The sequence below is a fragment of the Puntigrus tetrazona genome, chromosome 24, assembly GCF_018831695.1.
Source record: "Puntigrus tetrazona isolate hp1 chromosome 24, ASM1883169v1, whole genome shotgun sequence".
NCBI lineage: Eukaryota > Metazoa > Chordata > Actinopteri > Cypriniformes > Cyprinidae > Puntigrus > Puntigrus tetrazona.
The window spans coordinates 2417009-2442392 of record NC_056722.1 but is presented as its reverse complement, the minus strand read 5'-3'; the positions used below and the strand labels follow the sequence as shown (position 1 = coordinate 2442392).

General features: G+C 34.8%; 2 protein-coding genes across 7 annotated transcripts in view; both read right to left on the bottom strand.

The window, feature by feature from the left end:
- The window catches only part of pcmtd1 (protein-L-isoaspartate (D-aspartate) O-methyltransferase domain containing 1), a 13701-nt gene extending 2972 nt beyond the window's left edge, over nt 1–10729 (bottom strand). Inside the window, exons 1-6 of one of the 2 annotated variants that reach the window (XM_043226545.1) lie at nt 10514–10729; nt 4866–4970; nt 4276–4786; nt 3080–3182; nt 1433–1604; nt 519–642 (exon numbers count right to left, since the gene is read on the bottom strand). In XM_043226545.1, the coding sequence (XP_043082480.1) occupies nt 519–642; nt 1433–1604; nt 3080–3182; nt 4276–4582 (706 nt within the window). In that variant the 5' untranslated portion in view covers nt 4583–4786; nt 4866–4970; nt 10514–10729. The remainder of the gene's footprint in view (nt 1–518; nt 643–1432; nt 1605–3079; nt 3183–4275; nt 4787–4865; nt 4971–10513) is intronic. The other variant, XM_043226544.1, reaches the window with a different exon arrangement.
- Nucleotides 10730–14451: 3722 nt separating this feature from the next.
- Nucleotides 14452–25384, bottom strand: part of st18 (ST18 C2H2C-type zinc finger transcription factor) — a 65390-nt gene continuing 54457 nt past the window's right edge. For all 5 annotated transcript variants that reach the window (XM_043225622.1, XM_043225623.1, XM_043225620.1 and 2 more), the window contains exons 13-22: nt 23815–23921; nt 23658–23720; nt 23491–23559; nt 22895–22957; nt 22401–22481; nt 18878–19099; nt 17750–17838; nt 17545–17648; nt 17325–17468; nt 14452–16448 (exon numbers count right to left, since the gene is read on the bottom strand). In XM_043225622.1, coding sequence (XP_043081557.1) covers nt 16308–16448; nt 17325–17468; nt 17545–17648; nt 17750–17838; nt 18878–19099; nt 22401–22481; nt 22895–22957; nt 23491–23559; nt 23658–23720; nt 23815–23921 — 1083 coding nt within the window. In that variant the 3' untranslated portion in view covers nt 14452–16307. The remainder of the gene's footprint in view (nt 16449–17324; nt 17469–17544; nt 17649–17749; nt 17839–18877; nt 19100–22400; nt 22482–22894; nt 22958–23490; nt 23560–23657; nt 23721–23814; nt 23922–25384) is intronic.

The window sequence follows — 25384 nt, the reverse complement described above, 5'->3', positions numbered from 1 at the left end:
ACGTAAACTTTTTATTTCAGTGTACTTGATTAAATAAATAAATAAATAAATAAATATATATATATATATATATATATATATATATATATATATATATATATATATATATATATATATATATATATATAATATATATATAATATCCAACTTATCCAACTTTAATGTGCCAAACTATTTTCTCAATACAGAAAAGACTGTTAAAAAAATAAATAAAATAAATAAAAAATTTTTTTTTACTTATTTATTTTTATTTTTTAAATCCCAGGTTCACTATCCTAAATCCACTTACTATTAGTGCCGGTAGCTGACACACGTGCTGTTGAGCAAAATTTAAACTAACCGGTTCATGGACAATTACAGATTTTGCCTGTAGTTTACTGTTCTGAATGAATCGGGTTAGTAAGGGAATCTGCAAAAAAAATGACTAATAATAACAATAATAAATCAAAAAATAATCAGCCCTAGCGACAGTTGATTGGGCAGGACAGTGTGAGGTCATAAGAGAGGCGGAGACTCACGGAGCACCACAGCTTCAGGTTTGCAGCCGTCTGTCCTGCTCTGCTGAACAAGAGGAGCAAACGACACCGCCAGGATATTCTTACTCTCCCAGGAGCTCTGACCGGTTCTGGTGATCTGAGTCAGCTGCAGCAGCACACAAACACTCAGCTAATAAAGAGCTCAAGCATTTCAAGACACGCAAGTTCAACAGGATTATAGAAGTTACTATTATACTACAACATGCATTTATATAACAGTAGAGCATTAAAAACCCAACTTCTACTGGACCAAAATGTATTTGCACACTTAATACACACTTACAGATAACTGAATGACTGAAGTGACGTTTATTCGGAATTAAAAAAAAAGCTAAAGTACACTGGTCAACCAAAACATTTAAGAAAAATACATTTGTTTGGCTTCAAATAATAAAAGTCTGAACAGAGTCAGTACTGTGTGACTTTTTGTTTGTCCTTTGTGGAACATGTTGATAATTCATATGATTTAAGCAAAACTGTGTCTGCTCTGCTCATTTCAGTCATGCTTATATAATATTTATTTATTAATATGAATAAGACTACATCAACTTCTTTCACTTTTTAATTTTAGGTATTATTTTGCCATTTTTTTATGGTTTGTTTTTTATATTAAGCATATTTTATATTAATCTCTCAAGGCAGAATTGCTAATTTTCACTAGAATTTAAAGTTTAAATTTGTCGTTTAATATTTCATTTTATTTCAGATTTATTGTAGGTCACAAAAACTATGGTTTAATAGTTTTAATCAATTTAATTTCATTTTACTTAGCAGTAACGACAGTGATTGGAAAAAAATTATTGATTGCAAAGTAAATCAGAGATCTTGCAATGTCTGGAAGACGCAGATCTGGGTTTGTGTTTTGAGGTCTGATAAGGCCGCTCTGTGTGTAATACCTGATCCTCTATCGGCATGACCAAAATTCCTCCGACCTTCAGCAGGATTTTCATGTAGTTCTCGTGGTCCTTCTGAACTCCAGCGCCGCAGTAGATGCGGTCGTACTGGTGGCTGTCTGAGGAAATCTCCAGACAGTTCCCCACCACAAAGTGTGGTTCACAGAACTCAAACCTGAAAGCACACATTAGTAATACTGATTATTTCTACAATAATTCACAATTTCAACATTTTCTGGTTTGTTTACACAAATCTCACGGCCATGTGGTTGCTAACACCTATTGCTAACTAGTTTAGTGTGCTACTATGCCGTTTCTGGGGTGTCTACATCCTTTCTGACTAGAAGGTCCCCTATTTGTCCATCACAATATTTCATAAGCTGTAATATTTCCTCCAGCATGTTCTGTTGTAATTTAAATAAATCTGCATGTTTTCGGTTTCCTTTTTTTTTTATAACAGCAGCTGGGAGCTTCAATATTGAAAGTTAATTAATTAAATATAATTATATTATATTAAAAATGATTCTAGTTGTTTCAAGAACTTTATAATCAATCATTAATAAAAAGTTCACAATAATTGTAATTATATATTTATAAGTATTAATAATTATTTTGCAAAGAGATAAGATTTCTCTCTCTTTTAAGAAAAATGTATATTTTGTGCATAAATGTATGCATGTATGTATATATATATATATATTTTTAAATTTTTTATATTAAACAGTCCACCTCGCATCTCTTCAATATTCTGCATTCTAAATTGTTTTGCAGGATTTAATGTCCGCCAAGCAAAAATTGCTTTTCAAATCGTTCAGAAGTAATAGCACACCTCTTTTCAACAAGCTGTATAATTTGAGTTATCCCTAACGTGACAACGGAAAGAACCACACAGCAATCAAACAGCGATGCACTACCAACAGCCTAGCATTACGTCGGCGAGTTTTGCATGGACAATTCGCATTTCCTGAAAACGTAAGAAGGTGTTTTCGCGAGTGAAGAAAAAGCCGTTTTCCTTCCTTAACTGCTAGAGAACTGACATGCGGCCAAGTGCGATCTGATACCGAGCATATTATTAGCATCAGTCCATACCTGTTTTTATTTGCTTAGCCACAGTTTTATTGAGCAGTCATAGACTTGACAAGACGTGAAACGGATATCGAGCTATGAACATTGATTAAGCAACCTTCGGGCACACGGCCTTCTGTTACGAAACGCGCTTTTATGGCTTGTTTAATAGCGTCAGTGCTTTGTCCGATACGTCATTACAGCTCTCTCCTGACCTCAGTAACGCCGCTTGCACTGGCGCATGACGAAAACAGATGTTCGCGAGCGGCAAACGCGTTCAGGTGGAAGAGTGTGCGATGCCGAAGTGGACCGTCCGAGCTAGCGCTTCTGTCTCTGACAGGTGTTCCCGCAGGTGTGCCGATCGCTTGAAGTATTTATTCGCGGAGACTGCTAATGCGTCCTCCGTGTCACGTGGGCAGGGCTGAGGAAGTCAAAGTTCAAATCACGGCGATGGCTGACGTTAACCACAGAACGCTTGCTCGCTGCACTTCCGGTTTCTACAGGTGTAACCAATCTAGCACTTTTTTTATACTGAATATTCACACAGATCTATAGAAACAATGCAAATTAAGAATCCGGACATGCCTGTCAAAGCTGTCGCTGTTTTTAATGAAGTCGTCGAGTCTTTCTTTTGCGTACTCCACCACATCCTTGTGTAGCTCAACGCCATGATTTACTCCAAACGGACCTGCAAATAATACGAATCACCACATTATTATTGATTAATTACTGATATCTTTCATTTTTATCTGTCGCATACCACTGACATTAACATACTAACATTTCCAGACAATAACACAGAAAAAAAAGTTAAATATGCACAAAACCCGCCGGTGTGTTGCTATGCAGCTTTTTATGAAAATTGATATATTTTTTTAATTAAGTGAGGCTGCATTAAATTAGTCGGCGTTGACAGAAAAGACGCTTTTTAAATGTTACAGAATATTTATGATAGTTTAAAAAAAAAGATAAAGTGACACTGAAGACATACACACATATACAGTACATACATTAATTTATATATATATATATATATATATATATATATATATATATATATATATATATATATATTTTTTTTTTTATATATATATATATATATATATATATATATATATATATATATATATATATATATATTATAATAATAGTAAAAATTTCAAACTAATATTTACATTTTTAAATTTTAACTGTATTTAACAAATCAAAACGTTCTAACTGACCTTAAACTTCGTACCTAATTTACAGTATTATGTAAAAAACCTGATCAATATGTCACGTATCACATTCTCTACTAAACAAGTTGCATGACTGCAGTCTGTAGCACTGACATGCATGTCTGTTTAAATGCCTAAAATTGAGCAAAAGTAAAAAAAAAAAAAAAAAAAAAAAAAAAAAAAAAGTATTAACTAAATACTATTAGGTACGGCGTTCAAACAAATAAAACAAAAAAAGCTGATTTAAGCAAATTGAATGAAATAAATTACACATAAAAAGTTAAACTCTGGTCCTAATATAGTCTTCATCATTATGTCTTCTAATCATTTTTTATTTGTCTTCCATTATATTATCATTACTGTGTATTTATTAAAATAGATCATTAGGTGCCTTTATTAAGGCAAACCTTAAGAACCTTTCTGTTTCTTTGTGTTGAAAGAAGGTTCTGATAGATTGACGGTTCTTTGTGGCATCGCTGTTAAAGCCCTTTTATTTTTAAAGGTGTATCCTCGTCACCGGCCGTCTCCTTCATCGTCCAGATATATCACTAGAGTGGTTCTCACCTATGATCAGGCCCACCATTGTGCTCAGGTATCCCGTGCCGCTGCCGAGGTTCAGGAAAGACAAACCCTGCTGGAGCTTCAGGGCTTCCATCACCTCAGAGTAGATGCACGGCGCTGACAGGTGTATATTCCCGTGCTTCCACGCCAGATCCTTGTAGGCATTGTCTCTGTAGCCGTCCAGGTAATAATCTCCACGGTCTATGGCCCTAAAGGCCTGCTCCACGCGGTCTGTGCGGATGTACTGTGCTTCCTTCAGGTTGTCTATCAAATCATCGTTGTCCTCGCCAGCGCTGACTGCTCCCCCCATGATCCCCTCGGAGAAAAGAAACAAACCAAACCGAAAAAAAAAAAAAAAAAAAAAAAAAAAAATGCAGAGGAGGTGAGAGACGGATAACTAGACCGGTCCTCACATCCAGATGAAAGCGCCGGAGCGATTCTCCGCAGGGATGCCCAGTCGTGATGCCTGTGTCCCACACAAATCACCTCAGACCATTCTCAGCTACGCCAAGATCTGAGGAGTGAAAAACAAAAGGTGACGGGTTTAGAGCTCTCTCTCTCTCTCTCTCTCTCTCCCACACATTTCAGTTTACCCTTCTCTCCTGAAAACAGGAGCCGTGCTGCGCCAGAGCCACCGTGACACCTGATACCTGCCGGCTTTGATTCCTCAGCTAGGTGTTGCATGTACCTGATGTTACCTGCGAGCGGATTTAATATTGCAGAAAGTCTTATTGTATGTCACAGGTGATAATGAAATAAACAAATGTCAAGACAATCAATTAAACAAAGCACTGGCACGCCAAAACAAACAACAAACCTTTTCAACGTTTTTTGACAATCCTTATTATAGTATATGACATTTTTAACCCCTGTTTATTATATATTTATATATATATTTATATATATATATATATATATATATATATATATATATATATATATATATATATATATATATTAAATCACATTTAAAATAAAAGTTTTTGTTTACATAATTTGTGTGTTTACAGTCTATTATGTATATGCAAATAAACATATGTAGAACATAAATATTATATATTTTACTTCTATGCATGCATGTACTGTTGTTATACATGTATATTTGTATATTTTTAGTAAACAAAAACACTTTTTTTTACATTAATCACTTGACAAAGTCAGTCAATATAATTAAGTTAAAAAAAAAAGCATACTAACCAAAAGTTACATTAAGGACATTTATAGTGTTACAAAGACTTCTATTTCAAGCATTTATCAGTTTCAAAAAAGCATAGCTGTTTTCAACATTAATTAGAATAATGTTAATAGTAATGTTTTTGAGCATAAAGTAAACATTAGAATGATTTCTACAGAAATCACAGAAATACAATTTTTAGATGTATTTACATAGAAAATGGTTATTTTATATTGCTATAATATTTCTGGATTTTTACTGTATTTTGTGATCAAATAAATGTAGTATTTTTCAAAAACATAAAATTTTTTTTTAAAGCTTAAACTTTTGATTGTTTTTTTAATAAAATGTAGGTTTAAATGTCCCTTAATCTAAAAAATGTAAGTTCGGTCACTTAGAGGAGTAACATAACATCTCTAATCAACAATATCTGATTTGATCAATCATTCATAGGACTAACATTTTCAGACCAGTTGAGACAATTTTCCAAGTTCATGTTCAAATCCCTAAACGCAAGCATGAGCAGTAATAATAACAATGGCGATGCAATTAAAAGATACATTATCTTGCTATGACTCAGGGTTCCAATTACTGTTGATGTTACCTGCCTGATGCAAGCAGCTTTAATATTGCACAAGCCTGAACTCCTGCTGCCAGTCTCAAATGATAATACAACAGCCAGCAATTCAGTTATTAATAAGGAAATCCGAAGGTCTGCATCCTAGAAATGCTACGCACTTAACAGCTGAATGGGATTGAAAAGTAAAAGTCTGAAAACAGCATTTGGGCAGCAGACAGGTCATTTAGAAAGTGTCAGAATTTGCCTGACTGGTAACCGAGTTAAGCTGAAGTTCTGTGACCTCAAGGATTTTTACGAACCTGAACTTGATCTGGATTTAAACAAACAAAACACGAGGCTTATTTACTTACAACGGTTCAGCGAGTTCAAGAAAAGCCCAATTACTGTACATTGCGACGTCTCCATTCGCCAGTCCAATTAAGGACGGCTTTGCAAAGAACCATCCATCTAAAAAGAACCAATTAAATCGGTTTCATTTTCTATGTTGACATACTTCCAATTGAAGCTGAAGCTCATTCGTTTTTGTAATATACGTATTTTTACATGGTTTTTTAAAAGCAAACGGGCTTTAGTGTGCATCACATCACGACCGGTGAATCAAGATTTTCTTGCAACTGCTAGACAGAAACAGCTAGGATTAGAAGGATGAGTTGTTCTCATTCTTACAGAGTCTTCAAAGTGACAATTGCACATGTCAAACCACAGATTTGCAGAGATTTTTCACATGCAAACAAGAACATTTTCCAACGTGCACTGGATAACAGGGTTTTTCCTAATTCACCGTTTATGCAAAACAATTGAATCATTAAGATTTATTTTTTGTTTTAATGCTTTTTATTGCCTCTTATTCTCACCAAAGCTGCATTTTTTTAATAACGCAGTAAAAATGTGAAAAATTAATGCTATTTGAACGGACTGCTATATGCCGAAAGCATGCATTAAAATGAATCAAAAACAAGAAAACGCTGTTCTTTTGAAGTTTCCTGTTCAACACACAATCCTGTCAAAACTAATAATCACATTTTACACCAAAATATTAAGCAGCCCAATATATAAAAATAGAAGTTTGTCACAAGTTTTCACAACAGAACAGTTTTCACTGTTTCTGATGAAATAAATGCAGCCTTGGTGAGCGCATAAGGGACTTATTTTAAAATCTATTTTATTTTTTGCACATTACAAGCGTTACATGCGAGCATGAAAGTGTCACTTGTGTATTTATAGAGAGCATTTGATTGGACAAAAATTAGGACACGCCCTTTAGTGCGACGTGACCGTTTTTTTGCTCCCGTTTTAATTAAAGTGAATTATATCCGTATTTTATTAACCTGAACGCTAACAGACACGGCTCAAAAGCGGCAAAACTCATGTTTCGATTTCACAGGGTTTTAAATCGTCTATATATTTACGTTATTATCTTGTTCTTTTTCTCTATTCTGCATATGCCTTCCTTTTCAGCCTTTTCCTGTAACGCTGCCCTTTCAGTCTCCCGCACTAAAAATACTGCAGGGAGGGATCTGGGTCAAACCTCCTACTCTGTTTTGTACAAGACCTGATTGCAACCCTACAGAGACTCTCTGTACATCAGTATACAACTTACAAAAGAGAACGGCACACATCACACGAGCGCTCGTTCTCTCTAACAACAGACACCGAGAGCCGTTTATAACACTATAACCCGACGAAGGCGTTAATACTGGATAGAAAAACAGGATGCTGGTTTTCATGCCGTCGCTAACTGGTTTTGTCGCTAAGTTGAGTAACTGCTGGATTGTCGTGGAGTTAATACTGGAAGCGGAACAATGAACTGGAACGGTTTGTTATAAGGCTGAGCTGATCCGTCATTAACATGTTTCAACTTGCTTGCATAATTGCAACATTATCACAGAACACTGATGCTCGGCCAAAACTAATCTGTTTACAATTCCTCCGTGCTTTTCAAGTGAAGATAAAACTTCACATAAAGGCCTACTTTGTCTGTTTTTCCACAGTCCTTATAATGCACAGCTGCCCAGTCCATACCGGGCTGCTGTGTTTCATGGGCACGCGCGGCGCTTGTAAACAGCCTGTATTTTCACTGGAAGCTGATGGCCTCGTGTTGACTCCTGCACCGCTTGTCTGACCCAGTGAAAGCGGAAGCCACAAAGTCTCAGAGGATTCATCCCAGACCTCAATAAGAAGAACTGTGTCATTACAGAGAGAAACCCAACACAAAAATAAAGCACGACCTGTCCGGAAAGGCACATAACAATACTAATAATAAATGCCCAGGTCATATTTAACCCCTAAGTGTGTGTAGATTTTGTGTGTGTGTGTGTACACATACATAAATACATACAGTATTTCAACTTTTTTTATGTTTTTTTTTTAAATATGACCCTGGCATTTTTTACGAGATTAACTGAACAAAAACAGCAATAATAATAATAATGGTTCATGTCATGTGTGTATATATATATATATATATATATATATATATATATATATATATATATATATATATATATAAAATAAGCATTCAGATCTTCCTGGAGTGCAAAACTATTCATAATTATGTAAATCAATGCCAATACACATTTAAAATACAAAATACAATATTCATTTCTTGCAATTTACTAGTATACCGTTTTGTTAGTTATACTTATTTAAAACTATTTATATTGTTATAACTGTTCAAAAAGTTACTAGTGTATTTTCCTAGTACTGGTAAACAAATAAACACTAGTCAAGACTCTAGTGTGAAAGATTTGCATTATAAAGGGCAATGTGTGTGTGTGTGTGTGTGTGTGTGTATGTACAGAGAGGAAACTATTTTAATTTGTTCATTTTCATTAATATTCATCTTTATAATATTAATCCATGCTTGCACTTGTGGCTTAATTTTCTTATTGCGTCTTCACGAGTTACAGATAAGAAGGTATGTTTCCATTTCAAGGTTTCTCTGGAGGTTGTGAAGCAGTAACATCTGTGCTGGTCAGACGAAGCCAGACGAAGCACAGAGGAGGACGCAAAGGAGACAATTCAGTAAAATAGAAGATTATTAAGGATAATTCACTTTCTGTTGACAACTTGGGTATGAAGGCAGGCGTTGTGGAGGACAGAGAAGTTTAAGCATGCCCGGATCCAATATTTCACGTGACTGGTGAGATTTTTATTTCTATTATAACACAGTTTAATTGTTTATGTTTTGGAAAAAGTTGACAGTAGCTAGTAAACAGTAGAAAATAAATAAATAAATAAATAAATACAGGCCTACTGGTAAGTACTGGTATCTAATAAGTAGTTTTTGTAAAAATTAAAATACATAATAGTCACTAAATTCCTCACTAGTAGGCCTATTATGAAATAGGTACTAACTTAACTAGTTAGTTGTACGGAATACATTTTCAAGCAGCTGCCATAACATCACAACAACGCTAGTCTCTAAACAAACATGACGCCAAAGGGATTTATAAAAGTCCATTTGTATTCTGGTTGCTATTTTTTTGCAGAAAGCGGACAGAAACGCCGCGTTCGCCCTTTTGTTTGTTTACGTCCGACGCACGTTAGACGCGGGCGGTGACGAGGCGCGCGACGTCGATCGCCGCGGTCCGTCCGCGCGCGTGCGAGACGGTTCACGACGCACTTACAAAAACGCCACGCGCATCCGCACTGCGTTAAAACAAAACCGAGTTAAGAGACGTGTGCAGCGCGCGTCGACTCCTCGCGGTGCGCCCGAGACGGTGTGATCAAAAAAAAAAAGAGCCGCAAGAAAGACACAATACAGTCCGCGTGTTTAGATCCGCCATAATCTCTCAAGCGGGACTTGCGCGCGTTTATTAATTCAGTGACTCCACAGATGCAATTAACGAGGTTATGCAATAACACTTGACATTGCAAATATTTGTGAACAAAAGCTCTTGGTGGGTCGTGCGTCTGGCCTTTGTTATGATGCGTGGTGTGCGATGAACAAAAGCGTAAAGCAACACAAACATATACATATATATATATATATATATATATATATATATATATATATATATATATATATATATATATATCCAAAAAGGAAGTAAAGCTTCAAAGACAGTTGTTGTACTGCTATTGTTATTGTTTTTCTTACGAGTATTCGTAAACTTGCAGCATCTGGATAAAACGTATCTGAATTAATCTGCAATTCAGAGGAAGATAAACAAAGAGAGCGACGCTTTGTAAAGAAACCCCATGCTGTTATATGACATTTAAACGCTGCAGGACTGGGAAAGGCAGCGAGACGGAGGCATTGTGTTTGACCTGGCACGGCAAACCTCTTAATAGACAATAAAACATTTGTGCGTTCCCCAAATCAGCCATTTTGGCCTTCCTCGCGTGCGCTTGACCCAAGTTAGCAGGCTGGCGTTTAAATGTCCGCCGCACGCACATCTTCCTCGGCTCGAGCAGATCGACGCACGGCAAAAACAAAACAAAAATGTCGGCGTCACCTCCGAGGAATAACGACGTTCACTGACCTTTGCAAAGCCATGGATCGGTCTCGGGCTCTGCGCGAGCGAAACACGCCGGACGCACATCGGAGTCGGTGTTTTCGAGCGCGCTGTCGTTAGATTTTCGTGGCGTTGAAGATCCAGCGCTGTTTTTCCCGAGGAACAGCTGAGAGGATGTAAACACACGTCACATGGTTCACAGAAACGAGGCTGCGGACATTAGACGGCGAACGCTGCTGGCTAATAACTTGTTCTCGTGATAGTCCTCCAGGGGGCTCCCTGAAGCCCCCGAAAGCTGAAGTTGTATTGAGCTGCATTAAAACACCAGCTCGATTATTGAAATGTTAGGTGCATTTGTGATACATAAATATATAACCATTTGCATGTGTTCGTACTAAGGAGTTGTGTTTACAAATATGCTTTATACATTTATGTAAAAAAGGATTGCGTTCCGATCGCCTAAGAATTAATCACAAAAGAACGTGATTAGTCCATCTCAAGCAGCGCTGAAATAGGTAACACGTACCACGTGACAGAAAACCGCGCGGCTGCACTTGCGCTTTATGCACTCGATTAAAATAGCGATATCGTCTTTAAAAGCGGTTGAATGTACATAAAAGAGCTACAATATAGCGTGCATGAATTATAGTCGCAAGATGTGCAAATTACAGACAATTTCCACGCTTCCACGTTGTCTAAACGCCATTCTACCAGTTTCACTCTGATGTGGACAGCTGTTATAACCCCCCTCCACCTCCCGTATCACACACGCCCCGCCCTTCTGAGCCAGGATTGGCTAGTAGGCTACAGAGGCGGCCAGCGATTGGACGGTTTAGGAGTCGTCCATATTGACGCATAGCAAATAGCGATTCGCAGGAGGCGGGACATAAGAGGGAAACGTCTTCAGAACAATGTCTTTCACTACATTTGCGAGAAATAACTGCTGCCTATTTTTTTTTACAGATTGAAGCCGTTTAAAACTCACATAAGCAATTTTCGTTTTAAACACCCGGCTCAAACCGAACGGTTTCTGGGTGTAGCAGTGAATCAGTGGTTGTGGCGATCATTCAAGCAGCTGGGGTCAGGGTCTGATTTATGTACCACAGTTACTCCTGGAAAGGAACAAGCAGGCCTTCTTGTTTACATCCAAAGCCCCCACCGTGTGCCTATAGGGTTGCATCACAGTCTGAATACAAGCAACTGCTGTCTGGTACAAATATAAGCCTGGTTAACAGTTTTGTTGGGGGATCAACAGTGTTCCCAGCCGGACTGAAAAACAGTATTCGCTTACCGCGATGGCATCTTTTTATTTTCCCATAGGCCTCTCTGATGACCCATCGTGGCCCTGTAAGATCCACTTAGTCAAACCCTTCTGGGAAATCTGCATTGTGAAACCAGTTAGTAAATGTCCATTTATACATTCAATTTCAGTGATAGAGCTCCTACAGGACTGACTGTAAAATGTTTTTTTCCCCTCACATACATCAGGCCGTAATGTTCAAACTCTGTAACTAGTTTCTAAAAAACACATGTAACAACATTCTCATGCAATGGAATCAAATGATTTAGGGTCAACTGCCCTTTAACCCCAAAAATAGCACACTTTTGTCTCCTAGAACTCCATCAAAAAGGACAGATAGAATTAGATGCAGATTCTTTATAAAACTATCTTTTTTATTTAATGGGTCGTGTGTGAGCAAACAAGAGTTTACTCAGTTTGAGGACAAATATGACTATTATTTAGTGCAATAAATATAAATGTCTTAGCATAATGCAATATATTATATAGTAGATAACATAACACGAAATAATAAATATACTAAATATAATAATGTATAATACGTCTATAAATAAAACAAACAAACGAAAAAAAGTTTAGTTTTTTTTTAAAAAAAGGATATATCCATAGCTGTTTATTTTATACACAATGTAATAATTTAGATGCAGATTCTTTATAAAACTATCTTTTTTATTTAATGGGTCGCGTGTAAGCAAACACGATTTTATTCAGTTTGAGGACAAATATGGCTATTATTTAGTGCAATAAATATAAATGTTATTTGTGTATATGACAGACGGTCTTAGCATAATGCAGTATACTATATAGTAGTTAACATAACACGAAATAATAAATATACTAAATATAATAATGTATAATACCTGTATAAATAAAACAAACAAACGAAAAAAGTTTAGTTTAAAAAAAAAAAAATATATATATATATATATATATATATATATATATATATATATATATATATATTATACACATATGTAATAATTTAGATGCAGATTCTTTATAAAACTTTATAATGGGTTCAGTTTTCAGTTTGAGGACAATTGTGGCTATTATTTAGTCCAATAAATATAAATGTTATTTGCGTATATGACAGATAGTCTTAGCATAATGCAGTATACTATATAGTAGTTATTAAATAATAAATATAATAACATATAACACGTGTATAAATAAAACAAACAAAAAACATTTTAGCTTTTTAAAAAGGACGTATCCACAGCTATTTATTGTACACACGATGTAATAATTTAAATAAAGTTTGTTTAAAATTAAAAGTGTATTTAAAACGGGGTCAAATAACGTGCTAAAAAATGTGCACCATGCTAATTTTGATGTACACAGCGGCTTCTTTACATTTATCATCTGCATGGGTATTAGTTCCTTATATATAGTTGCTAAATATAGTTAGCAAAAAGCAAAAAGTTAGCATGTATCCCACTGAGGGATTCAGGCCAACGTATTCTACGCACGTCTGTCACGGACCGTTAAATAATTGTTGGTTTTGTTTGTAGGTGACATGTAGCAGGAAAGCTGTGCCTCATTTCAGGTAATTAGATGTAATTTGCATCATCATCAACTCATCAAAGGCGAGGATAAATTACTCTGATAATTATCAAAAGATAATTACAAAGGGTAACAAACCGAGCACCGTATTTACACGGCGGAGATATCCGCGCTGTCCTGAGGAGGAGACGCTATAATACCTCACCGTTGAACGACTTAAGCAGTCAAACCGGTCCAACTTATTGTTTATTTGTTCTCGCAGTCGCTAAATGTAAAACCAGCGCCCGTTACAGTGTTTGGAGACCGGGAAGGAAGGCCCGAGAGCGTCTGGAGTTCACACGCCATCTGCTGGTCAACACGAAAACTGCACGTCAAAAACACCAATTAAAAAGTTACTCTCAAACTTGCAAAATAATACGTTTTGGATTGGGTTTTGAGCGTTGATGTAATTAAAAACGCCATTATCAGCAAACGTTTCTACGGAGCTTGAGTTTTTAGACAATCTTGCAATTTCTACAGTGTGTGTGTGTGGGTTTTTTTTTTTTTTGCAGCTTTATGAGTAATTACGAAACTTCATGGAACATTTGTACTTCCAAAAATGCATTTTCTTTCTTAAAGTGAGCTTAAAGTTCGAGGTTTCAAAAGCTACAGTCAAAGCAGTTAGCAAATTGTGTAATTTTGGATTTTTCAAAAGTGCTTATGATTTCATGAAGATTCAAGAAATTTGTGCGATATTTTTGAGTATTTGAAGACTATTGTTTAAAATGGTAAAAAAAAAATAAATGTTTACATGAAAAGACAAAACTTAGTACCAAAATGTATGTATATTTCTGGAAAAAATAATAATAATATATATATAAATATTATTTATATATATATATTTATATATAAAAAAAAAAAAATATATATATATATATATATATATATATATATATATATATATAATAAACATATATATAAATAATATTTTATAATTTAAAAATATATATTTTTAAATATATATATATATATATATATATATATATATATATATATATATATCTCAAATGCACTCTTAATATAGATCTATAGAGTAAATATTTATGCATGAGCTTTAATATAAATTGTATTATTTTTATAGGACTTCTTCAGCATGAGCAACTGTACAATGAGTGCTATGCAGTTCATTTCAATAGTTTATTTCTACCATACACAAACTGTACAACACAGCGCAGTACTGCTTATGAAATTTTAAAAGTGTAAGGAAATCCTGATATACAAACTACTCGAACTGAGAAAAAAAAAAAAAAAAAAAAAAAACATTTTTAAAAACAAAACAAACTAAATCATTTACAGTACTGTGTATCATACTATTTTTTTTTTCCTTTTACACAAAAAATTCATATCACGTTACAAAACATCAAATACAAAAAGGAAAAATAAATATTCCTCACAAAACTTCCTGAGCAAACAATCTGTGGTTTATAAATTAAAAATTAGCGATTACAAATAATCGAAACAGAATTAATCGTGAATTATACAGTAATTTAGGGTTTCAAATAAATAAATAAAAATCCGGTTTTTATCGAGAATACGATTCATTATGCTCATTTGGTCAGATAATAGTGTTTTACTCCATCTGAATGACCTGCAAAAACACGCTTTTTGACAATCATCAATGGACAACACAGCTCCTTCAGCGTGCTAGTTAACCCGCACCGGATTGATCACGCATTTGTGACCCGCTCGAAACAAACACTAAATAACAGAATAAAAGTGCAAAAGGGTACGTTCAGTGTTAGAGAAAGCTTTAAAAGCGGCGATAACAGCACTCAGATCCGCCGGGGCGACATTTAAACACGAAATCAAGTGGCACAGGTTCGCTCGAAGTGGAAAGATTGCTCTCCGTCGCCGTTCTTTCGCCGCAAAGCGCCGATTTCTTTTACGTTTTAGCGGCCCGAAGGCGTCGGGAAAACGTCGTTTTGAGAGCCCACCGTTTGTCGCGAAGGTCGAGGAGTTCAGTCTCACGGGGAAAAAAAAAAAAATCAATCAATAAATAAAAAAGAATAAAAACCGCATTGTGCCTGATCATAAAACGCTTTTTTTGTCGGTGTTTTTTTTTACAAGAATATCGTTACATACTTAAAATGGCGTATAAACAGTAGGTAAACAGAGTTTAGAGGCTTTTCATTCGGAAAATAAATAAATATACTGCAGAATAAAATGAATCACCATTCACGTAATACTGCTCTACCACGAAACATATCATATTCCATGTACTCATTTACATTTAGGCACATATATGCACACACGGATGTGCACACCAAAGGCAGTTCATAGGAACAGAAACGGAAATACGATTCGCGCGCGCGCGTGTGTGTGTGTGTGTGTGTGTGTGGGTGATTCGACTTTTGAGAGTTACTCGGATAAAATATTCTTCTTTTTGCTCGCCCGTTAGAATTTATGCACGAAATCGAACTGAAAATGCCGTTTCAGTGGCGTACATTTAACTACGTTAAAAAAATAAGTCAGGGATGCATACAGTACGGCTCTGATAGACCAATAACAGCCGCTCACCGACAGGTGGCGCAAGCGGACCGTTCTTACGCTTGACATCAGTTAATGAAGAAAAAGTCATCGTGATATATCCTGAACCACTAGAACTCCCAGTTATTGTACAACGAATGCAAAATAAAATTCACAATATGTAAGATTGGCCTTGCATTTTGATAAACGGTAGCAATAAATAAATAAATAAATAAATAGGATCACTGTGAGATAAATAGTACCGATGAATAAAGATATGTAAGCAATAATATAATAACGCACAAAAAGAACAATAATACGGAATAAAGTCAAGCAAACCATAGGGAAATAAATAAGAAAAGGAACATTGAGCTGTAAAAATGTGGCTGGTAATTTTCAGTGCAATGAATTATTGGTCATGGAATGGAGTTGCTCGTTTGCTGTTGTTTAGAACGACACACATCTTTTGCACGGATGACGAAGCCAGCCCTCTGCGGACGAGAGTTCGGCCTTTTATACGTGGATGCCCTTGATGGCCTGTCTGATGCTGTCCAGTAAGGCTTTGCATTCGGGGGAGTACTCGTGCTCTGAATTGTTGTACATATCCGTCAACGTGTTCACGTACGCTTCCAAGTTCTGTTCGGTTATTGGACCCTGAAACACAGTAAGCCACAATAAATAAATAAAGTCACTCTGAAAGGCAGGTTTAATAGCAGTGCATTGCAAGCGCGCAGTTGTACCTCAAAATGCAATCGTTACTATATAAATTCCTAGAAGTTAAAGTTAAGTTTGTGCTGTTTCACTGTGGCAGCTACAGTTTCTTTGTTAGAAAATAATAAAATGCTCAGAAGCATTGATTGAAAAAATACTTGCATTGGTGTAATCTAGTTTATTCGATTCGATTTGGTCACATTAAATATTCGATGTTGTTATTTTAGTTAACGCACACATTAACAACGAGCATTTGTTGCATGTTTACTCATTCTTGTTAATGCTACGGTCTGAAACTGACATCAAACTAGAGATTATTAATAGTTTTATATTGTTAGTTATTGGTAATTAAAGCAGTTAATTGATATTAAAGCAGGGGATCCGCGAAACAGGGCCGTAAAGGTGTCTTAATCAGAACACAAAAGTTTCAATTCATTAAATTAATTTAAATGTCGCATGCGCTGCACTAAATAAATAAATAAATCCGTAAATACTGTCTTTTTAATTGAACTTGAAAGAGAAATTAAGCTCTTCTAGTCTTAAAACAATACTATTTAATGTATTAAATATATAATATATGAATAAAGTACGAAAACTATCATTTTAGTTCATCTTAAAAACACAAAAAAATTAAAAGATCGACTTGGCCTTCATAAAACCTAAAGTAGAGCATTACCATATTTTGTAAGTATTGTTTTTTTCGCTATATAGTTATTTACGGCGAGTTGTTTTTGGTAAGTGACCTCGTGCAGCAGTGTGTAGCAATATTTGTGGCCAGAGATCGGGGTCATGTTTGTTTCAGCCTCAGGTCCGTCTCACCATCTGCGGCAGCTGGATGTCCGTGAGACTGTTGATGAGTGCTTGACTGAGACGAGCTAACTCCTTCAGCAGGCTGTCGTTGTGCTGCTCGATTATTTTATTCTCCTCCTCGATCGTTTTCAGGTTGCACTCCATAGATGAAATCTGTTTTAAGACGAGGGAGAACGTCAGCTCCGAAACGACACGAGCGCGCAAGAAGGCAATCTTCTGCTGCTCTTACCTGAGTCTGGAGCTGCATCATGTCCGCTTCTATCTTCAGATTGGATTCATTTAGCTCCTTTATTTCATGATCCAAGTGCTGCATGTCTTCGTTGTTTTCGATGCCTGATTGAAAGCAGACAAAAGCACGTTCATTTCAAGAATGCCGCTCAAACATTTGGCTTCGTTTCATGCTCTTGTTGTTTTTAAGCGCTTGGATTGCTCACCGCTGCTGGTTTTGAGTTTGATGGTCATCATCTCTTCATCTGAAAGTTTCTTCTTGATACTCTGGGCGTTTAGTGGACATCCTGACAAACTGTCAAGGAGCAAAATACACAACCTACACATCAGCGCTACATCTTTACTACACAAATAGTTTCAAATATAATATATTATATGTACAATATATGTGCATAATCATTCACAGATAATTTACAAATAATAACATTATTGGATAATTAATTATTGGGTGGGCAAAATTAAATTGGAGAAGTAAATACATATTTAGCATAATGAATACTGTTATTTTTACTTATTTCTGAAATCAACCTGTATATATTTGTGTATAGAAATATTTATTTTGTATAAATAAATAAAAAATAAACAACATTAGTACATATTTGCTTAATTGGAAATAGTACTAATAATATTAGAAAATAATTGGAGGTATAATAATAATATCTCACTACATTTTTTATATATATATATATATATATATATATATATATATATATATATATATATATATATATATATATATATATATATATATATTATTCTATTTATATATTTTCAAATGTGTATATATTAGTGTATTTTAATATTTTGTACATTTATGTGAATGTATTTAGATTATATAATAGTATTATTACATTACATATAATAGAATTGAATGTATTTACATTAAATGTAGGCATCTAGCAGACATGATGACCAACCAAAAACCATTTTAAAAAGCAATGTTGTTGTAATGCTGTCCAATAACCAATATATACACAATATTAAAATTCAGTACTATTTTTTACTGAATTAAAAAAAACAACCTAAAATCAAACTAATGCTTTAATGCATCGCAGCCGGTGTTATTTCAGCATCATTTATATACCTTAATATTACTATTATTGTCATTTGCATTCGCTTTTTATTTTATTGCATGTGCTTGTCTTTTTTTATTTTGCATTACTTCTATCTAGCTTTAATTTATTTCGATTTCAGCTTTACTTTAATGGCACCGTAATCACATTTCAATATGATATAATGTGCAAAAGCGCTCCGAGAGGATGTGTTCGGTCTCTTATCCTGCAGTAGATGCTAGGTTTGCTAGGTCACGGAAGTTAAGGTTACGGTGTCCTCACCTCCTGTGCGTGACAAAGACGTTGTTGGCGTGACCCAAGCCGTTGCAGCCGGGCAGAGGGCAGTGAGGAAGCTCCTGTTTACAGACCTTCCAGGAGAAGGCCGATCCGTTCACGGAGCTCTCCTTCTGCCGCTTGGTGGCGATGGGGCAGCTTCCTGCGCTCCGATGTGACGTGTATTTCCCCGACACGTGGCCCTGACCGTCACAGCCTGCCACCGGGCACCTGGCGCACAAGAAAGGAAATATATACTTACCAATCGCCTTCACAACTAAACAGTGCAGTCAAGAAATTGTCCATGAATGCAGGATCATCAACATTAGGAGATAACTAACTAAATGTGATTTTTCCCACTTATTTATATAGAAAAATGTGCAAAATGTGTGTTTGGAACTTATTAAAACTAATCTAAACTAACTTCTAATCTAAACTTTTAGTTAATATTTTAAGTTATATTATTAGTGGACTTTTTAGACCTAGTTTATGCAGTGTACATATGTGACCCTGGACCACAAAACCAGTTTTAAGTAGAACGGCTTTATTTGCAGCAAAAATCGATTTCTATTATGCCAAAAATCAAGTAAAGATCATGCTCCATGAAGACATTTTGTAAATGTCCTGCCATAAATATATCAAAGTGTAATTTTGTGTTAGCAATATGCATTAAGGATTTAATTTTGTAAACTTTAAAGGCAAATTTGTCAATATTTAGATTCATATTTTAGATTTTTTTCGCACCCTCATATTCAAATAGTTGTACCCCAGCCAAATATTGTCTTATATGCAAAGCTTTCAGATGAAGTATAAATCTCAAATTCTGAAAATTGATCCTTGTGACTGGTTTTGTGGTCCATGGTCACATATATAATAGAGATTTCAGAATATAACTAAAACTGGAAATAAAATTAAAACATGGGGGTGGGGGGGTGAGATAACATTTTTAAAAATAAAAGCTAACCCTAACTGAAAAAAATAAATAAAAATAATAATAATTTAAAAAAAAAAAAAATGTGTGTATTCATCTTGCTACGAAAGCAACATTTTATACATTTTAATCTTGTTTAATTAAATGAAAATGAAAACAAAAAAAAAGGAATATCATATATATATATATATATATGTGTGTAATGCATGTAATTACTATGAATCACTAAAATCAATAACAATAAAATCATAAAAAAAAGTTTTTAGTTAATGTTAATTGAATTTTGAGTGTTTTCCTAGTGGCTTTTTCTCATTATTTGTAGGTTTTGTATATAGATATTTATAATTAAAACTGAAAATGTAAAAATAAAATCTAATTACAATAAAAAAGCCCCTTTAACAAACACTACATCAGCGGTACTAAAACAATACTAGTTGGGGGGAACGAGGTCATAATCTGCATCACAAAGGTTGTTTGGTATAGATTTCTGGGTCACCCTCCCAAAACCCACACAGATGTGACCCGACCCCTCGACCTGCTTAAACCAAACCCCATAGCATGCCCTCTTTTGTTGTCCCAAACTCAACGGAGTAACAGCGCTTGTCGAAGATAATCTCTCATTTGAGACTGAACCAGTTTCAGAGCTTACGACGTAAACACGAACGAGCCCGTATACGTCCGCCCGATAATTTGATGGCTCAAACTTCCTCGGCGCTGTTCGTCATTTGCCGAGTCCGTAAACACCCCCCACCCCCCCAATTTGCCGAGTTGGAAGACTTTTCAAATACCATTAAGAAGATTAATCCCGTGAAATGCTGATTAAAAATGTATTCAAAGCGGGAGAAAAAAAAAAGGGAAGGAATAATTCTATCGGCGCAGGCGGACTTGGTCGGAAACGCACTCCAGTAAATAATTACGGGCAGGGAGGTTAACGTGCCGCCGATGGAAAACATAAGCCCTACCAAGTTGAAGACTAGAGTGGCGAGGAGTTGGCCAATTTATTTTGCTGCTCACTTTCCCCCTAGGTCAGTAATGGAATGACATAAATTGCACATAATTGTTGCGCGTCCTCCACAGGGGGGAAAAAGCACATGATTTGGAGGTGGCTGACCCTTTCCCTGATAGCCCATATTGGAAGAGGTGAGAGGTTATCTGGGATAGTACAAATAGCTTGTCTGCGGGCCCGTATGGGAAAGGTTGTTATGGCAGTTTTGGCTCTAATACGCTGACTAAAACAAGACAGCATTACGACTCCAACACTGGCTCCGGGAATGGTGTTTCTGACCGCCGGACAACAGAGATGGACCATATGGCCGCCAATTTACAATAATCTAGCGACATTACAGATGTACTTTCCGTTTCTCGGCCCGTCCGTTCCTCTGTTCCTCCTGTAGCGTGCGCGGACCTGCTACCGTCTAATACCGCATAAAGCTTTCGTCTTTGCATTAGTAATTAAAAATGAAATACTAGCCCAGATGCAAAAGTAGGAAAGCCCTGTCGCTCTGGGTTAGACTTCGGATTTAAGGCTGGAATCAATTCAATTAATTTTTTTTCCCCCCCCTCCGTAGTATTATGTTTTTAAAGAGCAAACTGCCGAGTTAATTGTAATTAAATGAGATCTTACGGGAAAACGAGGAAAGAGTTTCGAGCTCCCTGAAATAAAAGGATGATTTTTTTTGAATGGGTTTTCTGGGTAATGCAGTGCTACAAACATACACTGTGCTGCTATTTCTATTAAAACAAAACAAAACAAAAACATTATAGATTTATGGCATACAGTATTCCCTAAAAGAATATTTGTTTTATTTGCAGAACAGTTTTAAAGGCTAGTTGTAGAGGTTGGTTTATTTAAAAATAAAAATGAATATATATATAAATAAACACACACACACACACACACACATATATATATATATATATATATATATATATATATATATATAAAATAAAATAAAAACATTTAGATTTTATTTTAAATTATTCTACATATATTTTTATATTTATATATTTTTATTTTTAATATATTTACACATATTATTAAATGTTTTTTTCTAAACTAATTTTTTCAAAAAATATTTTAACACTAGAAACCTTATTATCCCATAATTGTTCACATAACATTGACGTAATACGTTTTTATAAACATTTCACATAAATATTTCTTTATTAAAAATAACACATAAACAGTTTTTGATATATTATTATCGAAGCGCCGTTTTTATAAAGCTACAGCCCTTGGATACATGCAAACCAATGGTGTGCTAGTTTGATGTGAAATTAAGTTTATAATAGTTTTTAAAATTATATAACAATTGTTAACACAAAACCGTTACGTTTCACACCAGATCACTATTTTACAGTCATTTAATGCATCAAAACCTAGCCACATATCATACTAGGTTTACTTAAAGTTTTGATTTTATTTTATGATTTCAAACCTGCCAAATAGTTCTCAGTAAAACAACTGACCTTTTATTTAAACAGTAAACAAGGCATTTTGTGTGAGAAGATGATTCCTTTAAGTGTAAAGCAAAAGCTTTCTGTTCGATCGAAATGAAACCAGGGAGCATTTGGTTGTCATTGTTTTTGGTGGTGTCTTACTTCATCTCTGGCTCTTCTTTGTCCTCTTTGCTTGGCGTGAGCTTCAAGCTTCCTTTCCTGGCACGAGGGCAGCCTGACAGACTGGGAAGGAACATGACATATGTGACGAACCTTTCAGAAGTTCAAGCGTGCAGACGCGTGTGTGGGAAAGATACGGCCGGCGCGTTTGCTGCGAGATGTTTCAAGCTTTGACACCTGTCGTGTTGCCATTGAACAGGGGTCATTACCTCAACAGCCGTGAAATGCCACAAAGTATTTACTCTTTGGCAATTACCCGGTTTTAAATGCAAATGATTTAACCCTCCGAGTGCCTTTGTACGGCCCGATGTCTAAAATCTGTCGTGGTGTAACGTCTAGAACTGGAACACGATGCTTTGAAAATGAGACGTGGTTTTAGAATGAATTTTTGTCACGCGGAAACATCGAAAAATGTCATCTTTCATCTGCATCTTTCATTAATGTCTAATAGAGATGTCCTGTCTAATGAGGCTCACCTCCTGTGAGACGCGTAGTTTCCTGTCACATGACCTGAACCGTCACACCCAGGAGTCGGACACCTTAAAAAAAGGAAAAAGTAATATAAAAAAATTGTGTTAATGATATAAATTAATATGAGTCTGAATATAGTGTATAATATTATATAGTCTGAATATAGAATATAATATTATATAATGACTTAAAATTTATACATTTTATAATTTATATAATATATATATACATACACATACACACACACACACATATATATATATATATATATATATATATATATATATATATATATATGTTTATATGTACACATATGTACATAAACTCCTTTAATAAGTGCATATAATAAAATTAACACAACAATAATAGCAAATAATAAACATTCATATTTATTCATTTTAATTATACATTTCATTTTTTCATATTTTTATATATATATACATAAAAATACTAATATCTTGGTAATAATTTATTAAACATTTGCATAACAAATAACAACAGCAATGACAATAATAATATATACATTATTTCTACACATTAATTGTGTCATTTTAAAATCATTTCTTATTCTTATCGGATTGAAACCGAAGCTGATTCTTACTTGAGCTCTTGAGAATTAGCAGCCATTAGTGATTTCAGGGTCTTGTCAGCCAATGGGCAACCAGATACACTACAAAAACATATGAAAAAAATGTATAAAAACAATGTAGATATTATGTATACTTTTACAAGGTTGTTTTGCTGTGAAAAACACCCACGGCTTTTTACCTTCTATGCGACGCATAATTTCCCGTCACATGACCACTACCATCACAACCCGGTGTCGGACAGCTGCGAAGAGAAAAGCACCCGATGATTCCTTGATCTACTCGATACACACGCTCCAATTGTTATCAGGGTCCGGAAACCCCCCAAAAAGCGGTACCTCATCAGCTCTTTCTTGCTGTCTCTTATGAGCATCTTGTTTTTCGCCATGCTAGCATCTCCGTTGTACGCTTTATCCTCGAGAGACGCTTTCTCCAGCTGATCCATCTACAACACAAGAGGCGGAAAAGTCAAACACGCGCAGCTTTTTAAGAAAAGTCACACCGGTCACTTCCAAAATGGCATTCAGTGAGCACACGTGCACTAATAGTCTGTGAGAGGTCTGATGCTGCTTAAGTGTACTTAGTAAAACATATATCCATTTAAACTCCAATATAATCCCTCGTAGTATTTATGATGGGGGTAAAACCTTTGGATTTACTTACTTTTTTTCTAAGGTAAGTATCTTTGCGCACCAGATGTCAGAGGGAGAACCAGACAAACATACAACTGTCTGGGTTTGTTCTTTGACTCTAAAGAGAATGAAAAATTGTCGGCTTTTCAGGAACATTCTTCTGCAATTTCTTTTCAATTTTTGCACATCGCAAAGAGACAGTGCGCCTAAGGTCGTGGCTGACTGAACCAGATAATTTCGATGAATAAATAGAAACGTACGTTGAATATGTTCCTAATGTAGCGTACAACAAAGTCAAAGAGCATTTAGACGCTGAACGTATTTCCTCGGGGACATCGTTATAATTAGACGTTATACATTTTCCACCCAGTTTTATTAGAGTTCAAGTACAGTACAGTTCAAGTTTATCTGTATCTTTTATAAACACACACACATATATATGTATACGTATGTATATATTTATATGTGCACATATGTACATAAACACCTTTTAATAAATTCATATAATAATAATAATAATAATAATAAACAACATTATAAATTTTCCACTCTTTTATATGAGTTTTTTTTTTTATATTTTCATCTTTGGTTAACAAGGATGCATTAAACTGAATGTATTATTGGTTTCCAAAAAACCAACAAGAAAGATAATAAAAAGAAATGCTTTTAAACAATTTCTGAAGATCATGACTCCTAAAGACAGACATAAATTACATTTTTAATTAGTGCTGTCAAACGATTAATCGCATCCAAAATAAAAGTGTTTGCTTATGTAATAAATGTGTGTGTACTGTGTATATTTATTACATTATATATATATATATATATATATATATATATATATATATACATACACATACAGTATTTAAAAAATATTAACATGCATATATTTTTATATATGCATTATATTATTTATTAAATGCATTTAATATACAAAATGCAAAATACAAACATTTTTTTAAATATACATATATAGATATGAAAAGCATGTGTGTAATTATGCATGCATAATAAATGCACACAGCACACAATACATATAATATGTAAACAACTTTTATTTTGTATTTGATTGTTCATGATTACTCGTTTGACCGAACTAATAGAAAACAGATTGCATCTAAAATAAAAGTTTGTTTACATAATAAATGGTTGTGTGCTGTTTATTTATTGTGTATATAAATACGCATACATGCATGTATATATTTAAGAAAAATGTTGTGCTTAAATATTACATACAGTACATTATATAAATATTTAGATTTATATAAATATATGC